General features: G+C 45.6%; 1 protein-coding gene across 1 annotated transcript in view; it reads left to right on the top strand.

Moving 5' to 3' along the window:
* The window catches only part of BRD4 (bromodomain containing 4), a 217,795-nt gene extending 214,548 nt beyond the window's left edge, over nucleotides 1-3,247 (top strand). The window contains exons 22-23 of the mRNA XM_060240745.1: nucleotides 684-912; nucleotides 1,833-3,247. Coding sequence (XP_060096728.1) covers nucleotides 684-912; nucleotides 1,833-1,901 — 298 coding nt within the window. The 3' untranslated portion in view covers nucleotides 1,902-3,247. The remainder of the gene's footprint in view (nucleotides 1-683; nucleotides 913-1,832) is intronic.
* The last annotated feature ends 20,855 nt before the right edge of the window (nucleotides 3,248-24,102 follow it).

Here is a 24,102-nt window from a genome sequence, read left to right as displayed (position 1 = left end):
CATGTTTATATTGGTGGTTCTTCTTCCATTCGCTTGAAACATGACGCGCAGGTACTTAAAGCATGAAACTTGCTCAATGGGAATAGAATTTATGTACCAATGGTGTGATCTGGGTGTCCTTTTGCCAAAGGCCATTACTTTGGTTTTAGATTTGATGAAATGGTGCTTCTATGAGGGAGAAGTCCCTGAACATTTGTTTGGACCTCTTTTTTAAAATCTGCAGCAGCTTTTGGTGGGAGGGAGAATTGGCAGTAGGAAGGCAAAGTAGAATCCATTGTTTTTAATGTGAGATGCTGCAATTTAACATTCAGAAGCTAGAATTAGTAGCAGTAGGACCTTCATTGTAAAGTCATGAACCTGTGAAAGCACGGTGTGCATGTTAGCTCAGCAGCAGTAAACCAATAAAATAATAGGGCACAAACAATAACTTAATAACTTTGTTGGGTTGCCCATGCAGATCTGATCTAAACTACGTGAGAAGTGGAAATACAGGAGAACCCACTCCTCCAACCCATTTCTCAACTGTTCTGTATTTTATTAAGGCATCCCTATAATATAGTAACCAGCAGTGCCTCCAAATCAGTACCCAGTTTCTGAGTGATGTGGGTGATTTCACTGATGTGCTGTCAAAGGGATGCAAAGAACCGCCTTGTTCTGATGGTGCTTCTCGCCTTGGTGGACAGGAGTCGTGAAGATGAGGAGGCCCTCGAGCAGGCTCGCCGAGCTCATGAAGACATCCGGAGGCGCCAGGAGCAGCAGCAGCAGCAGCCGCAGCAACAGCCACCCCCGCTGCCAGCTGCAGTCTCTGCTCCACAGGCACAGAGCTCTCAGCCGCAGTCTTCTCAGTCCATGCTGGACCAACAAAGAGAGATGGCCAGAAAACGAGAGCAGGAACGAAGGCGGAGGGAGGCAGTAAGTGAGAGGGCAAAACTGCTTTGGGGATATGGAGGTGGAGGGAGATGTTTGGATCACAAAGGACAGAAGCTCACTTGACTGGCAAATTAGTCCAAGTCAGAACATCACCATACACCAGACAAGAAGCATTTGAGTTTCCCAAGCTATAAATGAGACAAAGCCAATTATTGAACCAGGGAAGAGCCACCACTGTGAAGCAAGACACATGGCACTGACAGAGCTTTCCTAGAAACTGTGGCCAGTTCACAGAAAGTTTTTTTCCTTACACTTTTCTAGCTCTCTTGGTTCTTCTCCTGAACCTCTGTGACTTCCCTGTTTTTCCTTTGCTTCTTCCTGCCTTTTTAAATGTATTCTTTGCATAAAGATACACAAAGTTTACTTTCTGTAAGCACATAGAAACACTCTCCATACAGCCACTGAAGTTTTAAACTCTGTGAACCAACTCTTCCCACATTAGCACTCTTCCACATACAACCAGCTCCCCACTGTCCTGCGCCATGGGCCACTACTCACTTATTCCCCTTTCTCTTTTGTCTCACCTTCCCCCTTCTCTCTGTACCTCTGTCTGTACATTCACTTCAGCATCCCATGGCTTCCTAGTTGTCTTTTGCCTTCTCCCCTTCTCCTCTGAGTGTATTAAGACAGGGAAGAGAGTCTTGTAACTCAGAATGCTGAAAAGCAATTCTAGTTAAGGAAGCCTGCTGTGATTTCCTTAACAGAGCCCACAGTCATTCTTGTGATTGACTTGAGAATCCAGCCTGCCATCTTGCGGAAGGGTCAGTAAGCCCAGCCAAGGTTGACAGAAGCAGTGGTTGATCCTTCCAGACCAGGTTGAGAGATACAGTGGAAGCTTCCTTTTTCTAGCTGTTCATTATATGATTATTCAGATGACTGTTACATTCTTTTCTCTCCTCCAGATGGCAGCTACTATCGACATGAATTTCCAGAGTGATTTGTTGGCAATATTTGAAGAGAATCTTTTCTAATAACACCTGGTTTTCTTCTCTTGACTCTTAATTTCCCGGCAAATCTTTGGCTCTCCATAGTGATGTTGGCGGCTGGGAGGAGAGCATTCCTGCAGCCTTCTGCATGCATGACAGTTGCGGCCTCAGAAGAATCAGCAGAGTCTGCCTTACAATTTGACTTTCTTCCTTACCCCCCACCCCCACCTCACTGAAGAAAGAGAGACCAAGACGCAAACCAGCTTCATACTAGGCTTGAGTTGGTGGACATGCAGTTGCTGGGAAGGGGGCCCCCGAACACTTGATATTCTCTATGCCAAACTTACTTGCAGTATATCCAGGACTTTATGCTGTTCACCCCTTTTCTCTTCATAAGAGTTCTGAGCTGCAGAATGTTTGTGACCCTACAATGCTTTGTGCTGGCAGCACAAGACACTCTGCATTAAGAATCTCTGTACATGAAGACCCTGCCTGGGCTTCAGCAGGGAAGACACAAGCTGCTTCTGGTCCTTTAGTCACTGGCTTTGCCTTTAACTAAACTTCCCACAAGCCTTTAGCTGGGAGCCATTCTCTGTAAAGTGTTTGCTTGTGAAAAGGGAATAATTTAGTGGAGGTGTCAAGTGTAACTGGCGATTTGAGTGAGGTTTTTCTGTTTTTAGCATTGTGTGGAGGTCCAGGAATCTGAGCTAGACTACCAACCAAAGTCGGTTTCTTTTAATCTGTTTCTTTTCCTCCAGACAAATGGGCACTGCTCAGCTCCTGAGTGGGTCTTCATGTCTCTTCATGGCAGAGTAGAGTGGGTGGGGAAAACATTAGCACCAGAGGAAGCTCCCACCCTGTCAATAGTGTTTGACTGTGGCTGTATTGTATAGTGAATATAGTTGGCATATATTTGTTTGAGTTTTAACTGGTGAGCCCACCAAACTCTGTAAAGACACTGCTTATATTTTGCTCAGTTCCAGACTTTTAGTCTATATTTTTAACTGTAATAGCAGAAAGCTACATTTTGGGTTTTTTAATGTCATGATGTCTGTTAAAATTAGTTTTTATACTGCAAAGGAGCAGCTCCCAGGAGGGCAGGTGGCGGGAGTGAACTTGGGTCAGAAGGACAGAAGCCGTGCTCCTGCTGCCTTCAAGCTGAGCCTTCTCTCTCACACTTCGCAGCGGTCCCAGCACCTTTAGCGTGTTTTTCATTTTATTCATTGCATTGTTCCAAGTTTATGTGCCATAAATACCCACTATACAGTACAATACTGATGTGTCAGTATTCGCCAAGCTCTGAAGTAATAAATTGGTTTTACTTTAATATGGTGAATATACATTTGGTCTGTACTGATCATGGAATAAAATCATCTCTTTTTTTAAAAAAAGCTGGTGTTGTACTGACATTTCTTTTAAGTCCTACTTCCAGTAAAAAGGAAGTAAGGACTCAGCAGTTTGCTCCCTCTCACCTGTCTTATTCCAGCAGGGAGGAGAAGAGATCTCAAGCCACAGGGTTTCCTTCTTGTTACCAACCTGGGAGGCTTACCATAGAAGCAGCAATAAAAGTGCAGCAGAATTCCATAGTATTGAGACCAAGGAGCAAACAGTTGGTCCCTTCTCAGCAAAGACTGACCCAGAGGGCAATTTCCACCATGGCTGGTTTAATTCCACAGTTCTAAACTGTGAAAGTAAGGGCAGAGTACCCAGTGACTTTTCTCTGTGGAGGACACGTTTCAGAGAGAGCGCAATGCTGTTTCTAGAAGCAAGAACTGATTCATTTCTGGAGTGAGGAGGAGGAAAAATTTGCCCTTCATCTTGTGAGTCGTGACCCCACCATGTTGGCATCAAAAGCCATTGTGTTAAAACTGCCTTAGAGATGCTAGGTTAGCAGTATTTGGTCTAACTGCAGTTGCAACTTTCTCTATGAGGATTCTGTAAAAACAGAGAGGGAAAATGGGCCTTCACATCACCTTGCTGTGCTTTTTGCCAACAAATTGTGTTACAGGGGCTGTAGGCCACAGGATTTGACAGTGCAGACCTGCAAAATTGCCTTTGCTTTTCCTCTTCTCTTGACAAAATGCAGCTGTTTTAGTGGATACTGTACTTGGCTTGGTTGGTGGGGCTGGGCAATCAAACAAGCACTGTTATTCAGTGTACTTGTTCCTGTTGGCTCAGATTTCCCAGGCTAGCTGCTGTAGAGGATGCTTTCACTATGTATGTGAACATCTCAGTCAGCCACACTTGTGCACATTCAGCTAAAGAGAGATCCCTGTTAACTAGATTTTGGAAAGACCACTTGCAACCTACTACAATCTCTTCACTCATTTGATGTTAGAACACAGATTCTGATAAAGAATCTGCCCATCCACCTCAATTATTGTTAGCCCAGTTTGGATATAAACTGAGCCATGTAAAGTATGAGCTATACAGGGCACATGTTATGAAAAGGGCAGGGCCCCAAGTGGCCTAAATGTATGCAGTTTGTGCCAAGCTATCTTCCAGCCTGGGCAAAAAGAACTATACTCTTCCCATTCCTCATGTGCATACCCTTCATGTCCTGAGGGTTGTTAGAAAGGGGACACATGGAGGTAGTTCTCTACTGTTAGTAGCACACCCTTGCATCTTTCAGTCTTTGCATCACTCTCTTGCAGCAGGTCTGTAATTCAGCTTACTGCACAGCACCATGACCAAACTGTGGACTGCCACTGTCAGTTAGTGTGGCAAACGACCTTTTGACTTTAGATTCAGCCTTTCATTGTACAGTCAGATATCTGTTCTCTTGGTCATATATCCCCATTGGAACTCCATGCACTAGCCATGCACGGACAGGACATTGATTAGATCTAGGGGTCAGGATTTTTGGCATTCTTTCAAGCAGCAGGCCTTCATGATGAAGTTTTACCTTAAGGTGCCTTTTTAACTTTACATTGTTAGGAGACTTTTGTGCATTTCTACGCAGAGAGAGAGAGAGAGCTGGGTATTTTGAGGTGGTGAAGGAGATCAAAGGATGAACCCAAGATAGCTTGATTGTCACCTACCTCCCCCTCGAAAAAAATGTTTGTGCAGGTGTTTCATGAGGCTTTCTTTCTACAGCTAAGAGTTACTGGAACTAAAAAAAATCTTGCTGTGCTCTCATATTCTCCCTGGCACTAGTCTTAAGAGAGTTAAGAGTACCTGCACTTAATTTCTAAACCTAGCGGATTTGTATAATTGGCTGAGGCCAATAATTGCCCTTAGCTTTAAAATACAATGGTGCAGTCTGAAGGATGTTGGGTTCCTGAGGGTGGCACTCAGGTTTTGAGGCATTGTATGCTTAGGAACATGACCCTGCTCTTTTAGGACCAATGGAAAGGTAGCTACAGTCAGCTCCACTGTATACAAAACTAACTTCCACCCTTTAACTACTGGTGTGTGTGGCCTTATCACCCCTAAAATGCATGAAATGTTGGCTCTCCAGCTCACACAGATTCTTTGTGGCAGACTTAGTTGATGGAGTAGCCTTTGATTTTGAATGGGATCCCAGGAATTGCCGAGAGAAAAGGGGGCTCACATATCCTCATAGCTTGAGTTGAAAGAGCCCTCTGCATCCCTTTCTCTTCCCTGTGCCACTGGCACGTCCTCTTTACCACAGGTCCATAAACTGCCCTTAATCTTCTCTTCTTGGTTTTCTGTTCAGATCCATTATGGGGAAGTTGAGGCTTTGGCTTCTCTGAGCATGTCCTTCGATCACCAGTCCTTTCTCACAGTATTCCTTGCTCCCAAGGTCTCCTCCCCCCCTTTTTACAAAGCACTTTGGATGATCATCTCCCTCCTTTAATTTTAAGCTCAGGGTTTTTGGGGTACTTTCAGTGCACATCCACTGTACAAGTTGATCACACACGAAGTCATCACAATTGTACATTTAAAGAAAAACCTACACCACACTGACAAAAAATAAAGGCATAACAAAATGGAGATGCTGAAACTTCTACCAAGAGAGCACCCTCAGTTGTACAATTTTAAAAATATATAATTTATATGTATGCAGAGAACAATTACCCCCTGTATCTGGTCACTAGTGTGGTTAGTCCTTTTTTTAATGTTTAGCCCTCTTTTGCATTTGCCATATGCCAAACTTTTCTTGTCAATACTTGAGAGTTTCATGTAGCGATAAGAGTTTTTTAGATTGGTGGCTTACATAACTGTCTTGTTCCTCTTCATCAGTCCCCTCTTCTGCTCATGTCTATCTTTTGCAAACTTCTTGAAATGTTTACAGGCTTGCACCTATATTGTTTTGTTTTGTTGTTGTTAAGCTGTACTTGGGCTTTTGTTTTTATGCATTTCTGAATGATGAACATAGAGTGGTCTTGTAAGCTGGAGAAATGATTTGGGGGGGGGGGTCCTGCCAAAGGATTTTTTTTTACTATTGTGTTTTATTTTTCTGTTTTTACAAAATGTTTGTGTGTTTATAATTCGGTTGTTATTCCAACTGAGACATATTTAATTTTCCCTTCTTCCCTCCATGTGTGATTTTAACAGTTATAGGACATTAGATGTAGGAGCCTGGCCTAAACGATGTAATCTTGGTTACTTTTTCCCCTTCTTCAGTCCTGTAAAAATAAATAAGAGAAATGTACAATCCCACTGTACTTAATGCACGGAACGCTTGGCAAATAATTATGTCAGTGAATTTGAAACTTGTATTAAACACTTTAGACATTTGTAGAAGGGAATTCATAGAGTTTTCACTTATATACTAAAGGTTTTTTTGTGCAGTTCTCATTGCAAAAATAAATATTTGTACTGAATCCATGAAGTAACCTCCTTTTTCTGTTAACTCTTCCGTTCTCGTGCAGGGAGGGGCAGCGAGGGCAGCTGAACGAGAAGCCCAGGCACATCAGCAGGATCAGCTCCCTTCTGGCACATTTAGAATGTCTTCCTAAGCAGAGTTACACCTAAGATCATGGGCTTCAGTACATGTGGAGAGCTGTAATACTTCTCAGGATTGCCCTTTTAGTATCTTAGAAACATTTTCTGTAATCCTGAAGTTCATTCTCCCTATCTACTTAAATTCCCATTACTTCAACAATTTTTTGTAAAAAATTATTTTGGGTTCCCCCGCTTCCCCTTTCCATTTTTGCCCTGTTCAAGAAGCTATAATGTGCACTAAAATTAAAGGCAAAGAATCAAAATGTGCATCCTCCAAACTGCTGAAACCAGGAAGCTGATGTAAGCACCTATGCATCACCAAGTGATAATTACCACCTGTGAAGACTGAATCACTGTGAAGCCAGTATGGTACAGTGTCTTCCGCTAGATTACAAAGGCAGCAATTTGGTGATTGGTACAATATGGTCTAACTGTACTGATGACATAAAACCCCTAGCCTACCTAAAACTTGTCACCCTACCAGCTTACCTATGACAGCTGAAAGCCAGTCCAAACAAAAAGCTTCATTTGCAGCACTTCTGAAGGCTCTATTGGATCTTCAGGGTAAGGGAGCTTTCCACTCCCAGGGCTGTTCTTTCCACGTAAACCTTGCACACAGATGGAGATCTAAAGCCAGTGCTATCAGCTGAAATTGAAGACATTGAGAAGGAAGCTGTGACATTGAGAACATAAGAACATAAGAGAAGCCATGTTAGATCAGGCCAATGGCCCATCCAGTCCAACACTCTGTGTCACACAGTGGCCAAAAAAAAATTATATACCGTATATACACACACACACACACACTGTGGCTAATAGCCACTGATGGACCTCTGCTCCATATTTTTATCTAAAGGAAGGAAGCTTGTATATCATAAAAGATGCACAAGTTGTCTTGAGCTTTGTGACCAAAACCTACATCCTGAATTCTGCCCCAAAGACACCAAGTTGAGATGCTGAGACACACATTGACCAGGGGGCTACTAACATTTTCTTAGTCTTGAGGCTTCTCAACAGCCAACACATATGTTGCTATTTGGAAGATGAATGAGAAAGTTGCTGTAAATCAACTTGAGCATTGCAAAGTACCTTGGAAATGATTAACACTGATGTTGTGTAGCTAAATTAGTGCCTGGCTGATTACAGAAGATCAAACAATCCGAAAATAATTGTTGACTCCTGCTAGCACAAATTACTAGTGTATTGTCCATACCATTTTGCAGTACGGAGTCTTTGTTTAAAAGGTTGCATGGCCTACATTCGCCAAAATACAGATGGAAAAAGTGATTAAATAAGTTGCACAAAGACCAATAGCATCTACAAAACAACTGGAAGGAAAAACTACTTTTAAAGTTCAGACCTCTGTTCTGTATGTATGACCAGCCCTGTTCACAATGGTATAAAAGCACTCAGATGGACGCTTTCCAACAATGCTTTAAAAAACTAGATTTATTATTTTTTGCTCTTTATCTGATTTTAAAACGTGTTTTTTCAGTGCAGCTCTTCCTGCAGCAGGTTTTGCCTCTAGCATGTTTAGCATCAGTCAAAACTGGTAATAGTTGCTACTCAGTGCTACTGCTCTTATTGCCTCCTATTTTTCATTCTTCACATGTGGCAGGGGTGGGGAACCTCTGCCCTGAGGGCTGTATACGGCCCTCGAGGTCACTAGGTGTGGCCCTCAGGAATTGCTGGACTGAACTGAGCCATGTGGCAGCCTCCCTGGGGCCTGGCTGGCCAGCGAGGATCGTGGGGCCCAGCTGCGCTGTGCAGCATTCTCCCCAGGGCCAGGCAGGGATCACAGGGCCCAGGTGTACTGTGCGGCAGCCTCCCCAGGGCCAGGCTGGCCAGCCAGAATTGCTGCAGGGCCTAGAAAAGTTACTGTCACAGTTCAGTTTGCATTTGATTATCCCAGATGGTGTGGCCTAATATGCTAATGAGTGTGTGACCTAATATGCTAATATTAGGGGATGCGGTCTAATATGCTACTGAGTTCCTGCTGGGCTTTTTCAACAAAAAAGCCTTGGACTTATGCTGCGGGCCATGTGTGTGTGTGTGTGTGTGTGGGCCAGATTAGGCTCTCCCCACATGACTTCAAATAGAACAACCATTATTTGCATTAATTTTGCTGGTCTGAATTTGTATTCAGGCAGAGCACTGTCTTTTAAGTTGATAATTTTTAATGGCCCGCGAATGATGTTGAAAATATCCATATGGCCCTTTGCAGAAAAAAAGTTCCCCACCCATGATCTATGGGGACTATCAGAAGAGGAGCAAAGCAAGACATCAGCCTGTTGGCCTCTCTTCAAGGCAGCAGTGTTGCCTGCCCTCGAAGCTACTGTTGCTTCTGCCGGCTGTCCTGTTTCTAGAAACTTGATAAATGGAGGCAGAGTCAAACCCATGTAATTATTTGGTTCCCCCTTGTATCTCCCTCTGCAGTTGGTGTCACACAGACACCTTGGTGCTATGCAGATCAGGTTGTGTTGTATACAATGGCAGCCATGAGGCCGTTAGAAACTAGTATCTACCAGATATTTTGCAAAGTTACAGGTCATAGAATGCAGTTGTTCTTACTGCAAAACTGGTTGTTTGTTTATTCTTCAGTTGGGGCAATATTTACCTCTAGAAAAATATCCTTTTGGTCACAGGGTCCTCATGCAAACACTGGCAATGACTAGTGCTTCCACTCAATCCTGCCTCCTTTACAGACAGCAGAGGTATGATATGGCTTCAATCCTACTGGAGTGCAGCTATTCTAGTTTCAGTTTTAAATCCCCTTCCCCTTCTCCAATCAGGGTTCATTAATATGCTTTAGAGAAAAAAATAACCAATGACCCTGAAGTGAAGCATGGGAACCATGGCTTAGTGGACATGTCCTCCCCACCTGCAGTCTTGTGCTTTGTCCTCCTTCCCTCCCACACACACTGCAGGGTACAAGGCCAGAAGCAAAACTTGACCAAGCCTCTTCTCTCCCTGTTCAGGCCAGAGACAATGCCCAGTGGCAATTTCTCCACAGCTACCCAGCCTTAGTGTTACTTGGCCTAGTTCATGGCTTTCCTTGGCAGTTCTGCAGCTGCCATTTTGAAGCAGAAAGCAGGAATCAGCAGGAGGGTTCACTTCTCCCAAGCCCAGAGTGGAACTGATTCTTAAAAGATTTCAGCTGGTAACTCGGAATCCTAGGGAGAGTGATTTCCCCATATTCTCAGATTTGAGCATGAAAATGGCTTGCCCACATGTCTTCCCTGAAGAGCACATGAACCTATTAAGCTGCTTTATCCTGAATCAGACCCTTAGTCCATCAAAGTCAGTATTGTCTACTCAGACTGGCAGCAGCTCTCTAGGGTCTAAAGCTGAGGTTTTTCACGCCTATTTGCCTGGACCCTTTTATAGTTGGGAGATGCCAGGGATTGAACCTGGGACCTTCTGTTTACCAAGCAGATGCTCTACCACTGAGCCATCGTCCCTCCCCAAGGGTGCATTTAAGATGATTCCCAAAGCGGTGCAGGGCTCAGTGTAAGGTAAGTAATCCCAGGTGTTTTAGCAGTAGCTTAGTAAAATGTGGGAAGAGCAGGGAAAGAGATTATTTTCCTAAACTTAGCCTGGGCTCCTATCTTTCCCAGGCCAGAATACACTACACTCTGTCCCTTCAGGACAACCTTGCTTAAGAGGAATTATCTTCTTTATCCAGTTTCTCCCTGAAACCTAACAATCTGTTTCTTTTCCTCTTCTTTAGAATGCAGAGTCTGTTTCAAATCAATTTTGTTTTGATCAAAAGAGAAATTTGAAGAAAAGAACGACAGGAAGGAAAGTACTATAAAATGTCAGTTTCATTCAGCAAATCCTCAGAGGCAAGCAACATCTTCCCAAACCTTTCTGCCATCCTGCTAGAACTATACATTGTGGTGTGTAACATTTAAAAAAAAAAAACGTGCAAGAGCTGAAGTTACAAAATGCAACAAAAACACATAGAGAAATGAAAGGAAAATTCTTAAGAAAAAGAATAAAATGGATCTAATAAAAGTGGCTTTTAGAAGAAGAATCTCAGAGTAGGAAGGGACCTCCAGGGTCATCTAGTCCAACCCCCTGCACAATGCAGGAAATTCACAAATACCGCCCCCTAAATTCACAGGATCTTCATTACTGTCAGATGGCCATCTAGCCTCTGTGTTAAAACCTCCAAAGGAGAGCCCTTCTTCCACTCCCAATAACAACTCCATCTTAGGAACCAGTAAATTCCACTCCCGATAACAACTCCATTTTAGGACTCAATAGATCTACCTAAAAGGCCTAGGAGATGGAATCACCCCCTTATTCTCCCTGTGCAAGTAGATCCTGCAAATTCCTTGATGAAGCAGTCTTCCACTTTTAACTGTCCAGTGCTTGAGACAGAGGGTTATCTGAAGAGAGAGGACAGTGAAATTAATGGTTTAAGATTGTGCTGATCCCTAAGACCCTATTGAAAGGGCCTGGGAAACAGCCCAAAGTGCTGTGTGTTCTAAACTGTCAAATGGAATCAGAAGGAAGGGTTGTTTTTTTGAGGGGGTACTCAGAAGACTTCAAAAGCAGCCATTCCCCTGTGCTTTTTCCTGAGGTTGTTGACAAAATGATCCAAATAATAGCTAGCATGAGAGTAGCTTTACTGCATGAAAGCACAGTCCATTCCAAATTTTCTCTTGTCCTCCAAGGTAGTGGAGAAGTTCAAGGTTCCCTTGGCATGATGCTACAGCAGCAGCCTTCCATTTCATAATCCCATTAGATTCTGCTGGATTGTCATGGAATTCTTGTGATTAATGAATGGAAGTGACACTAAGGAAAACCTTCCTGACACTCGTCAAATTTCACACACAGCAGTTTCCTTTATTGGAAAGTGTTAGCATAGATAAAAGGAAATGCAGAAATAAAGCATACCCGTGTAAAAAAAATCCATATTTCAGTTCCATTCTAAAATAAATTATGAGTTAAATTATCATAAAATAGCTTAGATTACCATAGTACTACGTATAAGTAGAGCTGCTTGGAGGAACTTTGCCACAGTTTCAGTAATATAATCTGCAGTATTATTTAGCAGAAAAAGCAATTTGTGTGTATCAGGTAAATCTGGAATACTACCAAGGATTGGTGATAAAATGCTATGCCATACATTGATGTAGTAACAGCATTCTAATATAGCACATGGGATACTGTTGATGGCATGACTTGCACAGGACATAATCTATTGAGAAAAGGTGTGCCATTGACTCTTCCTGTCCAAATTTCTCTTTTGCTCAAAACAAAATTGATTTGAAACAGACTCATGGCAATTGGGAAGGGCGTGAAAATCCTTTTTCCTAAGCTTTGAAGTACCAATTGGGATTGGCATAGAAGCACTATGTCCCATCAGGGTGAAGCACAGAGACCAAGAAGATTCTGTCTTATGCCTGAAACCAGCATCGACAAATGACCTTCCTCACCTTCCAACTGCCAAAGACGGGCCAATTTGAAAAGTTGAGCAATCCAATTAGCATCCCTCTAATTGGGTCTGAATTGAGTTCCCAATAAATGTCCCATCTTTCTAGTTTCCATCAATGAGGCTCACCAAGTGAGAACTGGAAGTGAAGACCACCTGCATTGTGTTTGGATACTGACCTAGCTGCAAGCTCCTCCTGTGACAGGAACATCTTAGTGAGTTGAGTTTCAACTTAGACCTGTTGATAGGAACCAAGTGGGTGTTATAATGGCAAGATGGGACTGTGATCCCAGCTTTTCAACAGTGCAGTCAGGTGTTTTCCCACCGGAGGCACTGGCCTAACTGAAAATGGAATTGTCTGAAAGAGGCTGCAGATAAGGAAATGGTTTTTAGTTTTCTTGATCTTTTGGGGAATATCTATCTTGGCCAAGGCAAAGTTACCAGTACCACAGATAGACAGACCTAGCAAAGTATGAGGTGGCTGTTGCTGAAAAGCTGTGTTCGCAGCTTGGGAGTGCTGCTGGACACAGTTGTCACCTTAGAAAACCAGGTGGCTGTGGCGGCCTGGAGCACTTGGCCCAGCTTTGGCTGGCGTATAAGCTGCATCTGTTCCTGGGCCAGTCAAATGTAGCCACAGCAATCCCAAGCCTTAGTTACAGTATATCCAGACTGGACTAGTGCCATGCACTCTACTTTTGAAGAGTGTTCAGAAACTGCAGCTGGTGCTGAATGCTGCAGTTAGACTGCTGGTTGGGATCAGCTATCAGGACCCTGATATTACAAGCATTACAGTGGCTACCGATCTGCTCCTGAGCTAAATTCAAGATGTTGGTTTTGACTTTTAAAGCCCTGTATGGTTTGGGACCGTTTTCCTTCATATGTTCCTGCCCAGGAATTAAGATCACAGGGAGAGGGCCTCTTGACTGTCAATGGCTGGGGCTGATGGGAGTTGTAGGCAAAAAACATCTGGAGAGTTACCGTTGGCCACCCCTGCAATAAAAGATGCTTGTTTAGTAGGGATTCCCCCCCCACACCAGCCTCATAATCATAGAACAGCCTCCCCAAGGAGGAGTGCCTGACATTCTCATTATCTGAAATGGATCGAGAGGGGGAAATTAGCTGTTAAAGGGTCTCCAGAAGGGTTAACAAAGGATCTTTTGTCGAGGTGTTCAGAGGTTTGATTCCCCAGTCAGGGGCAGGGGATCCCCTGGTTTGGAGGCCCTCCCCCCACTTCAGGGTGATCAAAAAGCAGGGGTGGGGTTTTTGAATGTCCCCTGGGCACTCCATTATACCCTGTGGAAACTCATCTCCATAAGGTATAATGGAGAATCAATTTGTGAGTATCTGGGGTATGTGTGTGTGTTTTTCAACACACCATCTGGTGCCTCTCCTCAATCCCCACCCCAAGTTTCAAAATGATTGGACTAGGGGGTCCAATTCTATGAGCCCATCCTCCATTATATCCAATGAAGGGAAAGCATTAAAAAAAGTGCAGTCCCTTTAAATGTGATGGCCAGAAGTCCTTTCGGAGTTCAATCATGCTTGTCACAACCTTGCTTCTGGTGAGGGAGAAGGCTGAAGCCATTCTCTCTCTCGGCTTGGCTTCACGAACGAAGATTTAAGAAGGGTGCAATAGTCCACGTCTGCTGCAGGCTCGCTGGTGGCTGACAAGACCAATGCGGGACAGGCAGGTCCGGCCACAGTGGCTGCAGGGAAAAGTCTGATATAGGGTTGGTGCTGTAGCAGTGCGATTCTTCCTCAATCTCCTTTTGTCCTCAAGACCAGCTATGCGTGCGTTCTCAAAAGAAGAAACAGCCTGGTGGATGGTGTGCCTCCATGCTTTGCGATCTGAGGCTAGGTCAGACCACTGGTGATGGTTGATGCGACAGGTGCCAAGGGATTTCTTCAAGGAGTCCTTGTACCTCTTCTTTGGTGCCCCTCTATTTCGATGGCCAGTGGAGAGTTCGCCATACAGGGCAATCTTGGGAAGGCGGTGGTTTTCCATCCTGGAGATATGCCCTGCCCAGCGCAGCTGCGTCTTCAACAGCAGTGCCTCGATGCTGGTAACCTCCGCCCTCTTGAGAACTTCAGTGTTGGTCACAAAGTCACTCCAGTGGATGTTGAGGATGGTGCGAAGGCAGCGCTGATGAAAGCGCTCAAGGAGTCGCAGGTGATGACGGTATAAAACCCACGATTCAGAGCCGTAGATGAGGGTTGTCATCACAACCGCTTTGTAAACATTGATGTTTGTGCCTTTTTTCAGATGCTTGTTGCTCCACACTCTTTTGTGCAGTCGGCCAAAGGCACGGTTTGCCTTTGCCAGCCTGTTGTCAATCTCCTTGTCGATCTTAGCATCTGAGGAGATGATGCACCCCAGGTAGCTGAACTGCTGGACTGTCTTCAGAACTGATTCACCCACAGTGATGCAGGGAGGGTGATAATCTTCCTGGGGTGCAGGCTGGTGGAGAACTTCTGTCTTCTTCAGACTAACTTCTAGGCCGAATAGCTTGGCAGCCTCTGCAAAGCAGGACGTCATATGCTGCAGAGCTGATACCGAGTGGGAGACGAGTGCAGCATCATCAGCAAACAGTAGCTCTCGGATGAGTTTTTCCATTGTCTTGGAGTGGGCCTTTAGTCGCCTCAGGTTGAACAGGCTGCCATCGGTGCGATAGCGGATGTAGACACCATCGTCATCATCTAGATCTACTGCGGCTCTTTGAAGCATCATGCTAAAGAAGATCGTAAAGAGAGTTGGCGTGAGAACGCAGCCTTGCTTTACACCTGTGCCTATTGGGAAGGTCTCCGAGAGGTTGTTGCAGTGTCTGACTTGGCCTCGCTGGTCTTCGTGTAGCTGGATGATCATGCTGAGGAACCTTGGGGGACATCCTAAACGTTCCAAGATTTGCCACAGGCCTTTCCTGCTAACGGTATCGAAAGCTTTGGTAAGGTCGACAAAAGTCACATACAGAGCCTTGTTCTGTTCCCTGCATTTCTCTTGGAGCTGCCTGAGAACAAATACCATGTCGGTGGTGCTCCTGTTAGCTCTGAAGCCGCACTGGCTCTCTGGGAGGAGTTCTTCTGCAATGGCGGGCACCAGTCTGTTCAGGAGTATTCTGGCAAGGATTTTGCCTGCGATGGAGAGCAGGGTTATCCCCCGGTAGTTGGAGCAGTCTGACTTTTCCCCTTTGTTCTTGTATAGGGTGATGATGATTGCATCACGAAAGTCCTGTGGTAATTTGCCTTGTTCCCAGCAGGTGACAAGTACTTTGTGAAGTGAGCTATGTAGTACTGTGCCCCCATGCTTCCAGATCTCTGGTGGAATTCCATCAACTCCTGCTGCCTTGCCACTTTTCAGTTGCTTGATGGCTTTAACAGTCTCTTCTAGAGTGGGGATCTCATCCAACTCTGTTTTCACTGGTTGAAGTGGGGTGAGGTGAATTGCTGAATCTTGAACTACGCGGTTGGCACTGAAGAGAACCTGAAAATACTCCGACCACCGGTTCAATATGGATGCCTTAATAAAACTATAATGTCCTAGTAAAAGTCATTGGAACCTGAAATAATAATTCTATGGCCTTGCTCTGCATTAGTATTTTCTGCTGAGGCAAGTAGTTTCCACTTGAACCCAAGAGAGCAGAAGAAGATCAAGTAGCCAGTCTAGGGGGCAGATGCTTCCTCTTGTTTGTCTTCTAGACTAGCACAAAGTGAACGACAATGTCTGAGAAGGCAACATGCAGTAAGGCCAGCAAGAGGTCAAGCTGACATAAGGGAAAAAGACCCAAGTGGGTCAAAGGAGAGATGGGACCTACAGGTCAGGCGACAGGAAAATTACCATTTAAGGGGAATCACTGACCCTAGAGCATGTTATGTGCACACATGTTATCTGCACTACAGCAAAAATGGGCCAATAACCTTGTAACACATGCGCTTGAAATGCTATAACAATGTTCTATGGAAAGAGGAAGATCTTCGTGGTCTCTGTGCTTCACACTCATGGGATGAAGCGCCAGCACCGATCCCCAATCGGTAACTCCAAAGTCCGGGATTTTTCGCAATTTGACCCTGGTGGGCATGCGCAACAGCCCCAGTGCACATGCTCACCCGGTGGGTGCGAATATCCCACCAGTTCCTTCTTTACCGCCGCATCAGATAGACACATTCGTGGTTGCTCCAGTTGGTAGTTTACTTACCTTTTCTTCTCCGGGTTTCTCGTTTTTTCTTTCATTCTTGTTCTTTGTAAAAAAAAAAAAAGAGAGAGAGAGAGAGGGAGACTGTTAGTTTAGTTGTCATTACCTTTCGGGGTTTTCCCCACACCTCCCACTATTCCTTGTCTATGGAAAAGCGTTGGGGGTTTTTCAAGCGGTGCCTTAAGTGTGGACAGACATTCTCTTTGCTTGCTGTGTTTTAGGGAAGGTCACCGGGTGGAATCCTGCCATCACTGCTCAAAATTTTCTAAACAGACCAGAAAAAACTAAGCGGCAAGACTATCAGCAGCGCTGTTAAAATCGGGTCTCGCACCACAGATATTGACATTGGCGTTGACCAGCGCTTCGATGGCCACTCCGGCATCGACATCAGTTCTGGCCTCATTATCAAGCCAATGGACTCAACTACTCCAGGGAGCCGACCGCCCCCACAAGCGTGCAGGTTCGGTATCCCAGTCAGAACCCTCGACTGGCCAAGAAGGCCAGAGGGATCTGGGACTCTCGCTCCACTGAGCCCAGGAAGCATAAGAAGGAGAAGAAGAGGCACCAAGATCGGCAGACCCCTTCTCCGCCACCAGCAATCGTTTAGGGGGAGCCTCCAGAAAAGATCCTTGCTTCACCGACATGACCAAAAAACCCCTCGGGTCTGACGGATGTTCCGCACACCTCCCTCTCCGGCTCTGATCAGGAGGTTGACCTTACAGAGTGGTCGGCATGCTTGAAGGAGGGCGGTGATCTGAGTTCAGCATCGGACTTAGAAGTTTTGCAACTGAAGGACTGCTTGACGCTGAAAATACCACTGATGCTTCAGCCTGATCGGTTTGGGGAGACTTCGGACCCTTTTCGACGTCCACATCCTCTGTCCAACTGGGACCCACGCTCGTGGGCTTATCCGTTTGGGGACTATCCCTACCATTTGCTACCTTGGTACAATCCCTACCAAGGTACCATTCGCTACCTTGGTACCATCCCTACCTTGATACCCTCCTCATGACCCAGACTGGGATCGGCGTTCTGAAGCCTCGCACCGCTCCAGAGTTTTGGCACATTCTCCACCGGGTTGACAGGATTCATCAATGCCGACTTCGAAGTTAGTCAGGAAGCCAGCACGTTCCAGCATTCCCAACATTGAGCAGACTCCCTCGACTAGGCTTACTGCAGACGCCCCAGGCTTACTATCTGCGGAGAGCGCCCCATCCTCTCTGTCGACCTCCGATGACGAGGAGGAGGACAAATCAGGTCAACAGCAAGAAGGGTCCTCATCGGAATCCAGGATAGCTGAAGATCTCCCAATCTCTCCTTCTGAAGATTTAAAATCCTATGGGGAGCTGATTAAAAGGACTCCTTGCCCCTGCCAGTGGTCCAGCCTCAACCGGTCATCGATGACACAGTCTTTGACATTATGCAGAAGGACACTTCTACAGCTGCAGCCCTTCCTATCACTAAGGTGATCTTGCAAGCCATCAAAGACTCTTGGTCCAAGCCTGCCTCAACCCCAATTTCTTCCAAGCATATGGACCATATGTATAGAGTCCAGGAACAAGGCGCAGAGTTTCTTTTTAACCATCCATACCCCAACTCTGTGGTGGTGTCATCCTCTTCCAAGGCTAAGAAGACCAACTCCTCACCTCCAGATAAGGAGGGGAAGAAGATTGATACTTACAGCAGGCGCTTTTATTCTGTGGGCACACTTGGAATAAAAATTTCAAACTGCTCTGCTTGCATGGCTAGATACCAGTATTCCCTCTGGGAGCAACTCTCACCGTTGTTAGCCACTCTGCTTGAGGATAAACGTAAACTGGCCAGAAAGGCTCAGAGGGAGGGGATGCTTCTAGCAAAACAACAGCTACAAGCCTCAAAGCATATGGTGGACACTGCAGCTAAGACACTTACCTCGGCTATTACGTTGCTTCGTCATTCCTGGCTTCGTGCCACCGCCCTCCAGTTAGACACCAGATCTTGGGTTGAGGATCTCCCTTTTGAAGGTGAAAGTCTCTTTAGCTCTACTATGGATGCAATCCTACAAGAAATGGACAAGAGCATTAAGACGTCTCGTAACCTGGGAGTACCTGCATCTTCCTCTCGCTCAGGCAGGTCTCGTCCATGGTCCAAGCAATGGCCTAAGAAGTCCTACCAGACCAAATCCCCTGAGAGTTCATGGAAGCCGCGTGCAGGACAGCATGATGCCAAAAGCTCTTTAGCTGCAGGAGGAAAAGCCAAGTTTTCTTCCTTCTCCTCTCACATGGTAAAGTCCAAGACCAACAGGAACCCTAAGCAGGGACTTTGACTCTGGTACCCCCCCTTCCCCCCCTCCTCTGGGCCCACCCGCCTCCACAGATTTTTGCAAGCATGGCAGCGGATTACCACCAATAAGTGGTTCTTGTCCATCATACAGGAGGGTTATGCGATAGAATTTGTTCAGCCCCCTTCTCATTCCAGATTTGTGATTACACACCCAACAGCTGTTCTACTGGAGGAAGTTCAAAATCTTTTCAGCACGCAAGTAATAGAACCTGTTCCCGACCATCTCAGGGGTCAGGGTTTTTACTCCAAATACTTCACGGTTCCCATGTGGGCCGGGGGACTTCATCCGATTATGGATCTGAGGGGACTGAACGAATTCATCGCTTATCAGAAGTTCAGAATGCTGACTCTACAGAGCATCCTTCCACTCATCAACAAAGGGGATTCAATGGCTACCCTGATCTTGAAGGATGCCTATTTCCACATAAGCATCTTCACAGAAGGTTTCTTCTTTTTGCCATTGGGACAAAAAGCCAGGGTCTTCACAAAGACCATGGTAGTTGTGGTGGCTTACCTTCGTCTCCAGGGTATCATCCTTTTTCCTTATATAGACAATTGGTTGGTGGTTGCTGTGTCTGAAGCTTCTCTAAGAGCTCATCTACAAGTGATTCTCGACCTCTTGAGCACACTGGGGCTTCTGGTGAACATTTGGTCCCAGCACAAAGAGTTCAGTTTATAGGAGCGATTCTGGACACTACCTGGCACCTAGCGTTTTTACCAGAGTCGCGAGCACTGGATATCATCTCCCTGGTTCAACTCCTTCAGGCGGTGGGATGCGCTTCTGTTCTGCAGATCCAACGTCTCTTGGGCCTCATGGCATCTACTACCAATGACCTGCATTTCGCAAGACTGAGGATGCGAATCCTTCAGCTCTGGTTCATCAGGAATTACAATCCTGTGAGAGATCTCCCATCCAAGATTCTGCAGATTCCTTCACTGGTACTCCGCTCTCTGGGTTGATGGAGGATGAAGTCCAATCTCTGTGAAGGAGCTCCATTTCATGTTCCACTCCCTTCAGTAAGGATAACAACAGATGCCTCGCTGTGGGGATGGGGAGCGCACCTAGGCAATCTTTGCATAGGCGGCCCACGGCCCCCATCAATGGCTCACCATCACATCAATTTCTTGGAGCTCATGGCAGTTCACTTAGCCTTGAGGTCGTTCCTACCCCTGATCAACGGTCAGACTGTAGCTGTGATGTCAGACAACACAACAGCTGTAAGTTATATAAACCATCAAGGGGGAACTGTGTCCAGGAAACTGTGCATTGGTGATGCAGCTTTGGGAGGCCTGCATAGCCTCCTCGACCTTCGTTGTAGCCACCCACCAGCCGGGAGAACTCAATGTACAAGCGGACTCCCTGAGCAGGGGGGCAGTTTCCCATCACAAATGGGAAGTGAACTGGATATACCTTGAACCCCTGTTCCTGGATTGGGGTCATGCCAGAATATACGTATTTGCCACGGCGGACAATCGGAAATGCGAACAATTCTGTTCCAGAGGAGGGATGGACCCAAGGTCCCTAGGGGATGGTCTTATACTCCCGTGGGTGAACAAGTTCCTCTTCTTGTTTCTGCCCTTGCCTCTTCTCACCAGAGTGCTTCACAAACTGGTCCAGGAGCGCACGGAGTGCATCCTAATTGCTCCGTGGTGGCCGAGGCAGAACTAGTTTCCTATCCTCCTACCCATGGCAGGGGGGTATCACCACAAGTTTCCTGCGGAGCCGGATCTCCTATTGGCTCAAGGAGGTCGCCTGTTTCACCACGACATCCCTCATCTCAAACTGACAGCTTGGAGGGTCAGCTTCTGGAATTCTCTGACAGAGTGAAGCATGTGATGTTGAACACTAGAATGCTGCCAACTCGCCGCTCCTATGAGGGGAAGTGGTCTAAGTTCCTGACTTTTCTGGGGGACAAGGGCATCAGTGCCCATACTGCTAGTCTTGAACTTGTGTTTGAGTTCTTACTGACTCTTGTTGATGCTGGGCTTAATCACTCCTCGATTCAAGTGTATCTGGCTGCAATCTCAGCTCATCACGATCCCGTGGATGGCGCATCAATTTTCACGCACCAGCATACAAAGCGTTTTTTAAAAGGTCTTCTACGGCTCCACCCGCTGTCTAAGGTTCCTCCTCCTGCTTGGGATCTGCCGTTGGTCCTAGAAAGGCTATCGAAGCAGCCCTTTGAACCCTTGGCTACCTGCCCACTGCATCTTCTCGCCTGGAAGACTGCCTTCTTAGTGGCCATCACTATGGCCAGGAGGGCAGGTGAGTTAGTGGCTCTGCGGTGTGATGCTCCATCCATCTCTTTTCAGGATGATGGGGTATCCTTGGCCCCGGACATCTCGTTCCTCCCTAAAGTGGTGTCTAGTTTCCACCTCTATTTGGAAGTTGTTCTGCCTACATTTTACCCTTCTCCTTCTTCTGCGGAAGAGAGGCGTCTGCATGCCCTGGATGTTAAGAGGGCATTGTTGTTTTTTGTGCATTGCACCAAGCTGTTTCAAAAGAATCCCAATCTGTTTGTCTCCTATGCGACCCCAAGGTTGGGTTTCAAGACCTCTGCACAGAGACTTTCTAAGTGGATCACGGAAGCCACTAGACTCTGCTACCTGTTGGCTAAGCGTCCCTTGCCAGGGCCGCTCTGTTCGCATTCCACTACGGCTATGGCTATGTCCACAGCATTTCTGAAGGGTGCTTCCTTGGCGGACATCTGTTGGGTGCAACCTGGGCATCTCCTCATGTCTTCATGCGACATTATGCCTTGGATGTCCGGAAGCATTCCAGAGCACAGCTGGGTACCGTTGTCCTTCAAGCCGCTACTTCTGCATAACCGCCAGCTCCCTCCTCCAGGTAAGCCTAGCTTGCTAATCTCCCATGAATGTGAAGCACAGAGACTACGAAGAAGATAAACAGGTTTTCTACCTGTAACTGATGATCTTCGAGTGGTCATCTACTACTCCTTCCCCTCTGCTACCGATCATGGTATGCTAGATAGGTGACAGCGGGAAGGAACTGGCAGGATATTCATGCCCACCAGGTGAGCATGTGCACTGGGGCTGTTGCGCATGGCCACCGGGGTAGGGCTGCGAAAAATCCCGGACTTTGAAGTTACCGATTGGGGATTGGAGCTGGCGCTTCATCCCATGAGTGTGAATGCACAGATGACCACTCGAAGATCATCAGTTACAGGTAGGAAACCTGTTTTTTTAACAGTCTATTCACCTGAAAATACGGGAGGCTGTTCCTATTATTGCAATAATAAACCTAATGTCTGCTTTGACTGAGATTTCAGCTCCTGTCCATTATTGGTCTCTGGGCAGAGATATTGGAGGGTCTTTATCCCTACACTGGTTCCATCCCAAAAGTCTCCAGATATTTCCTGAGTTGGACCTGGCAACCCTATTCCAGAGCAATATTCCCAAAGAGACAAAGACCAACTTATTCAATGGAAAATTTTATTTACTAACATACACACAATACTAGAAGCAAACCAAAACAACAAACACTTCAGACCAGGAATAAAGCATCGAGAAGAGGGGCCAGCAAAGTGGCTGTGAGGTATCCTGACAATGGCAAGACCTGACGCGCTTTCCGCTGACTTGGGAAGGTCTTTTTTGGAGAAGGATCTCATAGCTAGACACAAGACCCCACTTTCTAAGGGTTGGGATTGGTCCAAGATATGACGTTTGAATTTAACTGGGCAGCTTGAATGTAACTGCTGTCAAAATCTAGCAGGAAGATTAGGAGGGAAATACCTGACATTCCATAGTGGGGTGACTCATGGACAGTTCTAGCATAACTGATAAAGGATCAGGAGCGAATAATTCTTTTGATGGAGCATCCTGGGTGGATTGGATATTAGGCTGTCTTTATTAATGGCTTGGGTTGGATTAGCAATACTTAAATGTTGCCCAACTGCTTAGCTGGGAATGGTTCATATTGCCTTCATAAAGCCTGTCTTGGAGCAAGGGATATGATTGTGTTGGCATGCCTTGGAGCTGGGGGAATGTAAATGCTTTATGCATTCCAGTGACACCCTGTGATAAAATTTACCTCGGTCATGGCAGAACAGGTGTACACTTAGCATTCATTCTCAGGATCACCACTGCTTAGGCTTTGGGGGGAAGTGCCCTTCAAAAACATCTAAGAGGAGCCTGAGAATCAGATCTGAGGGGTCTCAGTAAGAGGAGAAGGGGGCCTCACATCCTTACTTCTGATCTTTAGGAGGCAGCTGAAGATTGTTTTATTTATGATGATGTTTAATTGAGGCATAATTAAAAATTATGGTTTTAAATTTTTATGTTAAGTTTTTAAATTTTAAAATGTATTTTATTAATATTGTAAGCCACCTTGAACTCTGTAGGAAGAAAGGCAGCTAATAAATATTTTAAATAAACCAACTTGGGAGACCCAGGTTCAAATCCCCACTCTGCCATGGACTCTTGCTGGGTGACTTTGGAAAAGCCACAGAATCTCAGCTTCACCTACACCTTGTTGTGAGAATAACATGGAAGAGAGAATGACATCATAAACTACTTTGGCTGTCCACTGAGGGGAAAGGCAGGATCCAAAGGAGATATATATAAATAAATAAATTTTCAGAATTCTCATGATAGCATGACACACACAATTGGTTATGCTTACTAATCAAACTCATTTCTTAAACACAATAGCACACTGTACTACCAACAGCAAATACTACCTTATACTAAGGATACTGACTGAAAGTACAGGATGGCCAAATGTAAAAAATATGTCTGGTCTTCTCAGGGATGGCAAAGAAGAAACTGGGATGGCAAGGAAAAGCTGGTACTAGAGATATGAAATCAGATATTGCCAACTAGATAAAATGCTGAATATTCCCTGTATTGGATAGGATTAGCAATATCTAATTTTGTGAAAGACCCTCCCACAACAATTGCTAATTCTGATATTTCCACTCCTGATAATGTTGGTCTTGGGAATGATGTTAGGGAGGCAGAGAGAGGAAGTCTGCACTGGCCCTTGCTCCAGAGTCCCTCGTAGAATATAATGGCCCTTTCACGTTTATAAGGCCAGTCCCAGCAGACTGAATAGAGGCAGAATCTGGATTCAGAGGCCAGGTCTCCCACCCCATTTTTTTCAGTGGACAACTGGGTGGTAGTAGACCTGGCCTCTGAATCCAGATTCTGCCTCTATTCAGTTCTTAACTACAATTGAACAAATCACCGTTTTCACACATAAGGCTTCCTTTCCTTTAGCTGGAAATGTTCCTTTTTCTCAGCTGCAGCCTGGAACAATTTCTTAGTCAAGTATCAGCTTGGTTCTCAGGCTGGGGTTCTTAGCCCCTAAAGTCATAGATTTCCATGTTACAGTGCGACAGGCACAAACCCTGAAGTTAAACAA

The sequence above is a fragment of the Heteronotia binoei genome, chromosome 5 (genome assembly GCF_032191835.1).
Source record: "Heteronotia binoei isolate CCM8104 ecotype False Entrance Well chromosome 5, APGP_CSIRO_Hbin_v1, whole genome shotgun sequence".
Lineage (NCBI taxonomy): Eukaryota > Metazoa > Chordata > Lepidosauria > Squamata > Gekkonidae > Heteronotia > Heteronotia binoei.
Note: the sequence above shows the minus strand (reverse complement) of the source record. Positions and strands in the feature narration are given on the sequence as shown.